The 13508-nt window shown below is 39.5% G+C and overlaps 1 protein-coding gene across 4 annotated transcripts; it reads left to right on the plus strand.

Moving 5' to 3' along the window:
- Window positions 1-298: 298 nt before the first annotated feature.
- dnm1l (dynamin 1-like) lies at window positions 299-12014 on the plus strand (the record flags this gene model as incomplete). Of its 4 annotated transcripts, XM_014019745.1 has the most annotated exon segments (19): window positions 299-525; window positions 1969-2113; window positions 2409-2438; window positions 3046-3092; window positions 3550-3621; window positions 3708-3794; window positions 4061-4223; window positions 4347-4467; window positions 4581-4712; window positions 4808-5014; window positions 5094-5214; window positions 5302-5457; window positions 7632-7721; window positions 7809-7901; window positions 8110-8163; window positions 8379-8450; window positions 8983-9159; window positions 11613-11722; window positions 11855-12014. In XM_014019745.1, coding segments are annotated over 19 exon segments (2139 nt in total), but the record flags the coding sequence as incomplete, so codon positions are not given.
- Window positions 12015-13508: the final 1494 nt, after the last annotated feature.

The raw sequence follows: 13508 nt of genomic DNA on the forward strand, positions 1-13508 counted from the left end.
TAAATGTAGAATACAAGCTAATGGGAGCTAAATGCAGTCTAAAAGTTAAAGGTGGAAAAATAGCCAAAAGTAGTGTGGAGTATGACTTTTTCCCATGATGAAACTTGTCCTCAGGTTTATTTATGTATTTTGGTTCATAGTTACTGTTGCTGCGATTAAAAAAAAATCTGCGTTTTTATTGGTGCAGCAGGACCACAGGAGTTGTAGTTTGACGGAATTTGAGGCCTCTAATAAAGAGAAGCTGAGTGGCGCCTTCGGAACTTCAACTCCCACAATGCAACACTGCTCAAACTGCTTGCGCAGTCGCCAAAGCGTGTGGGACAAATCCAGAGTCGAAAGTAGCTTTAGCTGTTGAATGACTTTGTACCCGTACGCCTTCACGAAATTTGAGTGCTGGGCACGTCGTGATTAATAACGGAGCTAATGGAGGCCCTCATACCTGTAATAAACAAACTACAAGATGTATTTAACACAGTCGGCGCGGATATCATTCAACTTCCACAGATAGCTGTCGTAGGAACTCAGGTGAGAAGCGTCATTCTGCTCAGAGGCTAGCTAATTGTTAGCCTGCTAGAACCTGTTGTTGCTGTTACGTTCTTGTGTTTATTATTTTTCCCTTTCAGTTTCATGTAGAAGCTATACTTATAGCTGTCTGCGCTGACTCCTTTGATGTTTATTTCTCTTTTTATTTGGCTAATTATCGCTGCATCAAAGTTGGCATTAGCTGCTGAGAAGCTTCCGAATTTAAAGCTTATACACAAACATTTATTATAGGGTCGTGTTTTGCATATAAATGTTTTTATAAATACTTTCAACGTAGTTCGTCCTCTGAACAACTGGTTAATCATAGTGTATATAGGGAGCCTAATCAGTGACTCTGTTGAAGTTACTGTTTTTGTCTCAATTTATTTTAGTAAATGCTATTACTGTAGTTAAATGTTAAAGGTTGAGACAACTCTGTGGGTGAAACACCAAGTTGCGAGTCTTTGGGAGGGTCTCTAAAAGTTAAAATGATTGCAAACAGCATAGATCTGCCATCAATGAATAAAAGTAGCTCAGTGGTTGCTGAGACTCCTTTAGTGTTAACAATACACCCTTGGCTTGTTTGTGTTTATTTGCTTTAATCAGTAGGAGATGGAGATACAAGTTTCTGCCGTTATTGTTTTGTGATTTAGAAGCTGGGAAAGTTTAAGAACTACTATCTGTAACTTTTAACTCTACTGTCAGAAAAATGAAAAGTATCTCAAAATCCTGTGATTCTGTACAAGTAAACTGCACCACAAACTATTGTTGATAAGAAAGTCACGTCACTACCGTACACACTGGAGCCTAATTGGTTTAAAGTGACAGGTTTTGTCTGAAAGGTTTACCTTCTCTGCTCAGCTAATAGGATGTGACCGTCTGTCTCCGACATTCTGGCCAGTGTCCGAGGTTGTTAGAGGGAGACAAGGCTGGTGGGAAGATATTTTAAACAACTAATTTGTCGCTCTCGCCCATATCAATGTCCTGTAAATTCAGTATTCATTATCATTATCATTGTTCAAAATAAAACTATCTTGACTGCTATAGTCTCAAACAAATCTTTCAGATATTCAGTAGTTCTTAAACAGACTAAAATACTGTATGATTACAAATTTCCTGCTTTAGTAGTATTTGCCCAGTACACTATATTCAACTTAACTTTGATAATACCTAATCCATCTCAAAGTACAACCTCATAACAATGAGTCGTGTGAGAGTCTAGCTATGACAGAAACTAAAAAAAGACTTTTATACCTTTTTGCAAATGCAGCTGTAGTGTCTTGGTAGAAACAATGTTACAAATGTCACGTAACTCAATGCCTTTATCTCCTCTGTGCTTCTGTTGCATGTTGATCAGACTGGTTTGTCCCATCAACAAAAGATTCATGTGTGCTTCAACCACCACCTGTGCTTTTGTTTATGACATTGATGCTCTTTTCTCTACAGAGCAGCGGGAAGAGTTCTGTTTTAGAGAGCCTGGTCGGCAGGGACATCCTTCCACGTGGTACTGGCATCGTCACACGCCGGCCCCTCATCCTGCAGCTGGTGCACATAGACTCAGATGACCGCAGGAAAACCACGGAAGAGAATGGTAGCATACTTATCACTTATTTTTTAAGCTTATATTGCTGCTTTTTACTTAAGTTATATAAATTTAGCTCTTCAACCAAATTTTTACTGTTATTTTTTCTAACTGTCTGGTTGGTATTGTTGTTATCTGGTGGTTTAAACAGCATCTCAGATCTGCCAGTATTACTGCGTGTATCTTCTGCTGTCTTCTGAGGATGGCTGCAGAGTGACTCTGCATTGCTGCACTTCAATGCAGTGGCTGCAGATAGCCAGGCTAACCCTATTTTCCTCCCCTGTTGTCTCTCTTTTAACCACAGGACCCAAGAAAAATGGGCGTCTTTACAAAGGTCTTCTTTTCCTTCTTCTTTTCTCGTTGTCTTTTATATCACACATCCCCACAGACCACACCACCTTACCTGCAGCGTTTTGTTGACCCCTTTCTGCCCCGTCCTGCCTATTTCTGTAGGTTTTTAAAGCTGCCCAATCATGTGGCTTCATTTCCTCAGTTCAGACTGGTCTCTGTCAGTTGACAATAGTAAAGGAGAGAATTGTTATCAGAATTACATTTGAAACACTTAAAGTTAATAGTTTAACAAATCCAGCTTGGTCAAAAACAGACTTCCTCTAAATGACTAACAGACTCCACTCTTTTTAAAGTCATGCTTTATTGTTGATTTTTGTGGCTAAAAAGAATTAATCGTTAAATCTGTGTCACCTTCCTGAATGACTTTGTTTTTCTTTGCTTTTTGAAATCCTTTGCTTTCACTCTGATTGTGTTATGAACAACAGAGATGTAAACTCTACTGCAGCTGTGGACATTTTGCAGTGGAAGATTTCCCATCCCATGTTTGCCATTAGGGGGGAAAACAGATAAAAACCTCACATTGGGCCATTTACAAGGAATGTTAGTCATGAATACGTTTCAAAGCTGTCCTCGTGTTTGTGTTTCTACAGGCATCGATGGAGAAGAATGGGGCAAATTCCTTCACACCAAAAACAAGGTGGAGTTTACAAATGTTCTCATTAGTCTTTGGTTTACCAGAAACCATGTGTTTGTTGTAGTTTTTCTGTTCTGTGTGCATACATGTTGGTAAATACACAGTGATTTGGAGATATATGGACATTTGTTGATCATCTATATGAGGTTAGTTTTGATCTACAGCAGTAAGATTTATAACCTGTAATATCATCAAATGACAACCCCCTCACCCACCCCCCAGCTGCTAAAAATATCTGAATGGCTGCAGAGTGAATGTCTGCCATGTTGAGCTCAGTGTGCAGTAATTCTTGGAGTTTGAACAAACAAGCCCTTATGTTCTGGTGATCTCATGACTGATAAAGATTTATTTTTAACTTTCTTATTTAATATATTTTGAAAAATCCCATTGCTTTCTGAAAGTCAAAGATGCTTTCATTTTTATCACCCTGAGTTTATATGATGAAACAATTTGCTTTCAGATCTACACAGACTTTGAGGAGATCAGACACGAGATTGAAGCGGAGACGGAGAGAATTACTGGGAACAACAAGGTGCTGCTTCAGTTCAAACAGGAACAAACAAATAACCAAATAAAGACATTTGATGTGGTTAATTATCAGCAGCTTTCTGTTTTTAGGGTATTTGTGATGAGCCCATTCACCTGAAAATCTTTTCCCCTCATGTTGTGAACCTCACGTTAGTGGATCTTCCTGGCATTACAAAGGTATGGTGGGTGTTTGTTTAGCTTCATGTCCAGATTCACATTTTGTAACATTTATGCTACGTTTATTTTGCAAGTCTTGAAAAACCCTGAACTTTCTCATTGCAAAAAATGTCTTCAAGAATGTTTAAAAAGTCAATTTACCAAATGGTTTTGACTTTTTGGTGCATCTGTGTTAGAATAAATTTTTTACTCATGACAAGACTGGAGCTGTTTTTTATTATTATTTAATGTTAATAGAATTACCATAAGTCTGTTTTTTTTAACAGGTGCCTGTGGGAGACCAGCCCAAAGACATAGAGATCCAGATCAGAGAGCTGATTCTAAAATTTATCTCCAACCCTAACTCCATAATCCTGGCTGTGACTGCTGCCAACACAGACATGGCAACCTCAGAGGCTCTGAAAGTGGCTCGTGAAGTTGACCCTGATGGTAAATGCCATGTGTTTTTGTTTCTTTTGCTACGCCTAGCCTTTATTTTCCTATTCTTTATCATCCTTTTTGTATTCCATTCCTCAGTGTTTGTTACTAGATAAGTGTATTTTTTCTGTTTAGGCAGGAGGACACTGGCAGTGGTGACCAAGCTGGATTTGATGGACGCTGGTACAGACGCCATGGATGTGTTGATGGGCCGAGTCATTCCTGTCAAGCTGGGTATTGTTGGAGTAGTTAACAGGTATTTGTGTACTGCTCTTAAAGCTGCATCGTGGGCAGAGATCGATGCTACAAAACACAGTAAAACTTTTAAGACCACTTTAACTTAATGAGAGTTTTGTGCCATTTTCCCAGGAGTCAGTTGGACATTAATCAAAAGAAATCAGTGGCTGATTCTATTCATGACGAATACGCATTTCTACAAAAGAAGTACCCCTCTCTCGCAAACAGAAATGGAACTAAATATCTGGCTCGAACATTAAACAGGTATGAGGTTAGAATAGATGTGTTGATTTGCTTGTTTTGTAATTTATTAAATGAAATGTACTTCCTGTGCTGACTAAATGCTATCTCGATGTCAGATTATTGATGCATCACATCAGAGACTGTCTGCCTGAGTTGAAGACCAGGATCAACGTTCTGGCTGCGCAGTATCAGTCTTTACTGAACAGTTATGGGGACCCTGTTGAAGACAAGAGTGCCACGCTGCTGCAGCTTATCACCAAGTTTGCAGCGGAGTACTGCAATACTATAGAGGGCACAGCTAAGTACATCGAAACGGCTGAACTGTGAGTTACACAATCCTCTGAACTGCTTGTGCTCTCACGCACCACAGTCAGATGAAACTGCTTCCTGCTTTGATTTCAGATGCGGCGGAGCAAGAATTTGTTATATATTTCACGAGACCTTCGGTCGTACATTGGAGTCCGTCGATCCTCTGGGTGGTCTGACGACTATTGATGTGCTGACAGCAATCAGAAATGCCACGGTGGGCTTTCACTTTCTGTTTCACAAATGATCTTTATCTTAACTTGTACCTTTTTATAAAGGCTCATTGTTGAAATTCTTCGGACAGGGCCCGAGACCTGCCTTGTTTGTGCCAGAGGTTTCCTTTGAGTTGCTGGTGAAGCGGCAGATCAAACGTCTGGAGGAGCCCAGCCTGCGCTGCGTCGAACTGGTTCATGAGGAAATGCAGAGGATCATCCAACACTGCAGCAACTATAGCACTCAGGTGAGACAAGCACTCATTACGAGGTTCAGACAGGTGCTTGAAACCCTTGAAAATGTTTGAGTTTTAACAGTGTTTTCAGGTTTTGGAAGATGCTTGATTCTGTATAAAGTCCTTGAAAGTGCTCGATATTCTAACTGCGCAGTTTTGTGAGTTTGATTAAAAACCTCAATTTGTTATATTTATTTTAAGGCACAAAATAGAAAGTGATCATTTTACCTTTAATGAGGTCTCATAAAACCTTGCTGCCGATTATGGTGCGTTCACACCGAACGCGATTTCAGCGTCAGGAGCAGCAGGTTTACATGCAAAGTCTATGGTGGACGCGCTTCAAGCAACGTCGGGAAGTTCTGCGGCGCCTCAAGCGCGATTTAGAGCATTTGTTCGATCTGAGCGTCGAACGCTCTGATCGTCCAAATCGTCCAAATCGCTGAAGTTAGAAAATCTGAACTTTTGCAGCTCGACGCGCAGCATCAACCAATCAGAGAGACTCCACTGTGTGACGTAGCGACATATTTCCCAACGGGACAGTTTACTGAATGATGTCCACTAACCTGAAACAGACAGAGAGGAGCTTTTAGCTGAAATGAGTGCCTGCAGTCGTGTCCTGATCCGCAGCAATGCGTGGCAGCGACTCGTCAGACTGGAAAAATAGTCCTGAAAGCGAGCTGTGAGCCTCTACTCTGAATTATCTGGTGAATTAATTATGAATTAATTATCTGATGAACGTGACATGCTCTGGCTCTCTGTAAATAAAGCAAAGCCACTTCCTCGTCCGACATTAAACAGAGCCCGACAGAGGAGGGAGGGGCGGGGGCGGCTCTGCCGTGCAGCGCTTCAACAGCTGACCTGCATCTGACCTCAAAGTGCACAAGCTTCAAACTTCAACGTTGACTGCGATTTTGAAGCTGAAATCGCGTTCGGTGCGAACGCACCATTAGAGTGAGTTTGCTTCTTTTCATAGTACCAGCGTATGAGCAGACCCCTCATGAAAAGTCCTCTTGAGCACGTCACTGTGTCTTGCTAGTGAATCACGCCTCTGGTGAATGGGAGAAAGCAGCGTACCAGACAGTTACCATTATAATGACAGCTGGCTCGAAAACACTAGATACAAAACATGGTTGAAACGAGGACCAAATCCTCAAGTAGCTTCCTGCAAAACATACAAGCAGGACCTGCAGCATTTTGCAATGGGAGAGTCCGAGCTCTAGCCTTGCAAAAGATAAGCTAGCTTTCAACTTTGCAGGTAAATTGCAGATTGATTGTTTGAAGGATGTGGATTTTATGTGATCTACAGTACTTTAAAATGTGCAACAACAAAACATTTTTATTGAAAACATTAGTAAAGGTGGTTAGCTAAGGATTTACGGTAGTTACATAAAAAGTAGCTGTGGTTTTGCAGTGTTTCGTCATGTGCTGTTTAGGGTTGGGCAATATTGGCAAAAAAATTAATCACGATTAATTGTGTTATTTAACCAATAACGATTAATTTAATGATTAATTCCCTGGAGTCCCTGGTCACCCTTATGTCCTAGTCACATGATCAATTTAGTGAAAAATATTTGCTCTTCATAAAAATCTGTTCCAAATTGTGTCCGAATTACAGACTTCAGGCTATACATCAAATTTTAAATAGTGTCGATAGATAAATAAATTACAGAACTTTTTATTTTTAGAGAGGAGCACCGAGTGGATCGACTGTAGAAATCGTCAGTCAGTCTGCCTGCTGGCATTAATCGTATTAATCGTCAAGTGCCAAAAAATAATCGATTAAAGTTTTTCTGACGATTAATTGCACACGATACGATTATGCCCAACCCTAGTGCTGTTCCTCTAATATGTTTGGGCTCTTTCTGCTTGTATGTTCTTTTCATATTAACACCAACTTGCAGAATTTGATGCAGTTGCACAGTAATTTAGATTGTTCCTCTTCACATATGGAACACTGTGCAGTGGTTACAAAACTCAGTGGAGAAAGATGCACAGAGATAGACTGCTCCGAAGTTTGATGCTGGAAAAGTTTAACAATTTACCTTGGAAAAGTGTTTAAATTTTATTGTAGGAAAAGTGTAAGAACCCTTTTAATAAAATACACATTTTTTAATAAATAAAACACGGTTATGTTGAAAAATAGACAAAATTGTTGTGCTAATGATGAGATTTATTTTGTCCTGCAGGAGCTGTTGCGGTTTCCAAAGCTCCATGATGCCATAGTCGAAGTGGTTACCTCTCTGCTCAGAAGGAGACTCCCAGTCACTAACGACATGGTCAGGACCTGCATCCATTGAATCATACAGGACCTTTTTAAGGAAAGTGAAGTTCTGACCACGCTTTTTTCTTTGTTTCTTTAACAGGTTCATAACCTGGTTGCCATAGAGCTGGCTTATATCAACACTAAACACCCTGACTTTGCTGATGCCATTGGCCTCATGAATAATAATCTAGAAGTAAGAGGTTATATTTTCTTTATATGGAACATTTGCTTTTTGCTGCTCAACAACTAATAGTTTTTATTGGTAATGAAATATTGCTCCAAATATTAGTGTCAGAATAAAAATGAAGCAATAAATGAAAGTCATTTCTATAACACAAAGCATTTTTTTTTGCTCTTTCTTTAGTTTATGTTGCACATTTGTTAAACCTTTGTTTATGTAGGACCAGAGACGCAACAGACTGAGAGACTTGCCTCCTTCGGTTCCCAGAGACAAGGTAGAGTTCACCTCTGTGACCGTCACTGAGGTTCTGCTTCTGTTTTACACACTTCAGCAAGTTTACTGTCGCTCTTAAACTACAAAACACTTTCTTCAAATGGTTTGCCTGCTCCATTGTAGTGCTCTTATGTGTTCCAGATTTTAGAGTGTACACCTCTGCTTTGTAGCGCCAGTCTGTTTTCTCTCTATTTTCTTCCTTATGTCTGCTTGTAGTCCTTTAAACCCCCCAGTGGTCAGTCTCTGCCCCCTGTTGAGCCTCCTGCCCAGGAGGGTGAGGACACTAAGGTTTGTCTCTCTCACCTGCAGCCTGATAAGTCTGTATCTGATCTGGGTCTTTTTATTGTGTTTTTAACCCAAACAGATTAAACCCATGACTTGGTCTCTAATTTCACTCTAACACTTTTGGTGCATGCTTATTGTTGTTATTTGAAAAAAAAATGCAGTTTATTACTCTTAAACCTAAGCTTTTTAAATTTTATTTAAAACTCAGAAATGTTTTTTAATGGGTATGTGTGAAATAACTTTTACAAAATGACAAAGAACACCTTTCCTTTTTTATTAATGAAAATTCTAATAGATTTTGAAATGCACCATGTTGTTGTTTGCCCATTTTAAACCAAGATTTTGATATTTGCACACACTGCCTGTTGGTTTTTCTCTTTCTTGTATAAGAAAATAAACTCCTATTAGGAAGTCAAAGAACAGTTTTGGCATGCTACTAATTAAATGTGTTTGCTACCTGTAAATTATATAAGATTATCTGTTTTTCCTTTTTATAAATATTTTCCTAATAGATGTTTATCTTTTCCCTCTGCAGGCCTCAGCCAGTGGCTCTCAGAGTGCTCCCGCTGGTGAACAGGTAGATGGTGGAATGGGCAACTGGAGGGGCATGATCAGAAAGGGGGAGGAGAGTTCATCAAGTGACAGAGTCGTCCCGCAGCCCCCACCTCCTGCAAGCTCCCAGAGAGGCCATGCTGTGAACCTGCTGGATGTGGTAGGTACACTGCAACAGTAAGATACATGAAATCATTTTTCAGAATCAGAGTACGATTTACTGACCAAGTATTTTTACATATAAGGAAGTTGATGTGGCATTGAGCAGAACATACAATGTAAACAAGAAATAAAAAACTAATGTACACGGTTTAAAAAAGGAAAATGTAAGGTATAATTTATATAGAAAAAGAATGTTGAAATAAATGAAGCCATTGACTAAATAAGCTTAATGGAAACTAGCTCATATATTGAGCTACAGACTAGCAGTGGAAAAAAAAACAAAAACATCAATTAAACATTCATGCAGATGAAAAATGTTTTAATTGCTAAATGTTCATTTGCACAAAACGTTCCACTTGAAAGATTTATGGTGCATTCACACCAAATGYGATTTCAGCATCAGGAGCATCAGGTTTACATGCAATGTCTACGGTGGACGCGCTTCAAGCAGCGTCGGGAAGTGCTGCGGCGCCTCAAGCGCGATTACAGCAGCGCGATTTGAACGATCTGAGCGTTCGACGTGCTTGATGCGCTGAGGCACAAATCGCTGAAGTTAGAAAATCTGAACTTTTGCAGCTCGACGCGCCGCGTCAACCAATCAGAGAGACTCCACTGTGTGACGTAGTGACAGATTTCCTGACGGGACAGTTTACTGAATGATGTCCACTAACCTGAAACAGACGGAGAGGAGCTCTTTAGCTGAAATCGAATGCCTGCAGTCGGTGTCCTGACAGGAGATATCTGCATCAATGCGTGGCAGTGACTCATCAGACTGGACTCGGGACAAAAATAGTCCTGAAAGCGAGCTGTGAGCCTCTCCCGCAGCTCCTGGGTGATGAAACTCAGAATGTCTCTGAATTATCTGGTGAATCTTGCCGTGCGAGCGCTTCAAGAGCTGACCTGCGTCTGACCTCAAAGTGCACGAGCGACCAACTTCAGCGTTGGATGCGATTTTGACGCTGAAATCACGTTTGGTGTGAACACAGCATTAGGAATGAACAGATCTGGTGAGAGTTACTACAGGCGAGGTACACCCTGGACAGATTTTTTTTAATTTAGTTTTTATCAAGTTATTGACAAATGCAAAAAATATATACCGTATTTATTCGTGTATAATACGATCTCATGTATAATACGACCCCCCCCCCTTTTTTTTGAGCTTAAAAAGCATAAAAAATTGAATCCTCAAACTACCTCCAATTTCATACAGACTTCAAAATTTTTCAGCCTTTGCACTCTTTATATATATATCAGTAAAATGATCATTGGACTGTTCATTTTATTTTAACAACATATGTCGTAAAAGGTATTTTGACAACAAATATAAATCAGCAAACTATGATTTTGAGATATGTAGCAGCGTCATATGATTTCTGGCATTTTACACATAGTCCACCAGGACGCGCCAACACAAAAGTCAGAGACTTCACATGAGATTTGGGCCATCATCAAGCAGATACAAGCAGATAAATTCCTACTCACGAGCACCCTCTCTGGTGGGGAAACTTTGTTCAGGGATACAAACTTTTTTAGAGCACCGGTAGACGGCAGCCATTAAAGACGGACATGTGTGTTTGCTGTTGTTCCAGCAGCAACTCGGTCACACGCTAATGTCATTAGTTCATTATCATTACTGAGCTGCAGGACTGCCTTTTCCCCCTTTTTTTTTCACATCATGTTGCCTGCTTGGATCTGTTCGCTCTGCAGCACAGAGGAGTGTCAGAGGTGAGCTCGTTTCAACTGCTTTTTACGACGCGGTCTCATTTCCGGGCTCAGTAATTTTGCCGATATTTCAGTTAAAATACATAAGTAAAAATATTTATCCGAGTATAATACTACCCCCAACTTTATGGATGATTTTATGGATTAAATTGTACTTACTATACACGAATAAATATGGTACATTCACAGAATAAAATAATTAAATTATCATTAATGCAGTTATGAGTAACCTTTTGACTTATCAAATAACACAGTCAAACCTGTTTATGCCTGATTGTAAGTGTTTTTATGACCTTACCTGGGTTATGTGCTGCATTTAAAAACCTTTCTGCACCTGTTCTGTGATGCTTTTGAAGACTACGTGTATGTTGTATCATGTTGCTGCCACCAGGGGGAAGTCTCACAAAAAGTGGAATAATCTGTGGTTTAGGTTGCTTTTGTTTGTTGTAATAAACAAGCCAAGGATTTACCTTTTTTTCTTTTCATAAAAATCATTAATTTTTTTCCTTCTGTGTTTCTTTTAACACTACCAGCAAACAAAGTTGTTCTACTGTGGAAAACAATAACTTAATGGTTTTGTTTTGGTGAAGCTTCTGGTGTTGCAGTTTTGCATTCATAAGTGGAAAACCTAAATAGCTGTAACTTTTTCACTCTTGTAATTGTCTAAACCTTTTTGTTCTTATCTCACCACCTTAAGGGAGCTGCTTTTGATTTCCTTTTTCTTCCCAGCCTGTTCCAGTCTCCAGGAAGTTATCGGCTCGGGAGCAGAGAGACTGCGAGGTCATTGAGAGACTCATCAAATCATATTTTCTTATTGTTCGGAAAAACATCCAAGACAGGTATAATTACCCAGCGTTCTGTGTTTATTCATTTATTCATTTTGTCTTTTCCATGGATAATAAAACACAGATTTGATTTGTTTTGACTTTGTTGTTTCTTCCTCTACACATTGTTGTGTTGTTTGGCCTCAGTGTACCAAAAGCAGTGATGCACTTCCTGGTGAATCACGTGAAGGACCTCCTGCAGAGTGAGTTGGTGGGTCAGTTATACAAGACAGCCCTGCTGAATGACCTGCTGACCGAGTCCGAGGACATGGCTCAGAGACGCAACGAGGCTGCTGACATGCTGAAGGTGACAGATGAATAACATGTCGCTGCACACCACAACAAACAAGAGCCAGCATCAATCAAACATTAATTACACACAGATACTTGTAACTGAGACATACTGAGTACTCTTGTGCAGATACTAGCTATTTGTGGATTCTTTGTGAAATCCAAGCAACATCAGCCAAAATCCACTAGATTTTTGCTCTCAAATCAAATTAGTTTAGATACAATGTACGATATCAGTTATTCTGATTAGTCCTAACATTGACACCATATAGAAAACATGTTTCCTCTGTTGGCACGTTTTGTTATTTTGGTGCAGCAGCTCTCTGATCTTTTTACTGCCGGAACTCACAGGGGAAAATGTTGTCAAAGTAAACTCAAAGAAAAAATTCCATGACAGAGTTTCTCTTTTGACCTGCAGTAGACCAAGAAGACTGTTGCAAGTTGTCATCACATCTAAATGAGACATTTTAATGGCCAAAAAACAGCAAAGATGGAAGCTACAGTCAGGTCCATGAATATTGTGAAATCGACACAGTTCATGTTTTTGTGTGTACACATACTGGATTTGAAATGAAACTAGCTAGATGTGCTTAAACTGCAGACTTTCAGCTTCATTTTGAAGGTATGCAGTATACGTACATTAGAGCTGCACACCATATTGAAAATTTATCATCATCACAATAACAGCCTGTGCAATAAGCATATCGCAAAACACGGCATAAACTGCAATAAATGGTTGGCTCAGATATTTGCATTTATGCGTTTTATCAATCGCACAGAAGCTTGAAATGTTTGATCAATCAAATGGAGCCCATCACGTACTTGGCCAGTCGGATGGACCTTGCCCACCCCCTGTGTAGATGCAGGTGGATATCAAACAACTGAGCAAGTTTAGTGAGAGTCACAACGACCGAGAGCAAGATAAGTGATGAAAATATTAGAGACAAAAATTTTGATTAAAAACAGTTTGTCTCTTATTTGATATACTTAAGCTGAAACACTTAAGTATTTGTTCATTTATCGCAGTTATATCATCATCACAATAGTAAGCACTGTTATTGCACATCGCAGGTTTCCTGATATCATGCAGCCCTAATTTACATCCAACTCTGGTAAACTATGTAAGAATTAGTTTTTTATGTGCCTCACTCTTTTTAAAGGGCCAGAAGTTATAAATACTTCAGTCTCGGATCATTCACTTATTTATGTCATTAGAAAAAACCTTAAGAAACCTACAGGTCATGTGCATAATTTCATTAAAAGGATTCCAAAATCAAAGTTACCCATGTTTCATGCTGAGATTGAGAATACTAACTGGAATGAGGGTATTTCTCTGTCAAATCCAAATCGCATTTTGTCAAATTTTTATGAGAAGTTGGAGACAATACAGGAAAAATACAGTATATTTCAACTTGTAAAGTTCCGGTCCGGAAAAATAAAACTCCATGGTTGAATGCCTCTGTAATACATCGCCTAAAGTTGAAAGCTTCTTCAATGAAAACTTATAGAA

Source organism: Austrofundulus limnaeus, unplaced genomic scaffold (assembly GCF_001266775.1).
Source record: "Austrofundulus limnaeus strain Quisiro unplaced genomic scaffold, Austrofundulus_limnaeus-1.0 Scaffold229, whole genome shotgun sequence".
In the NCBI taxonomy this organism is placed as follows: Eukaryota; Metazoa; Chordata; class Actinopteri; order Cyprinodontiformes; family Rivulidae; genus Austrofundulus; species Austrofundulus limnaeus.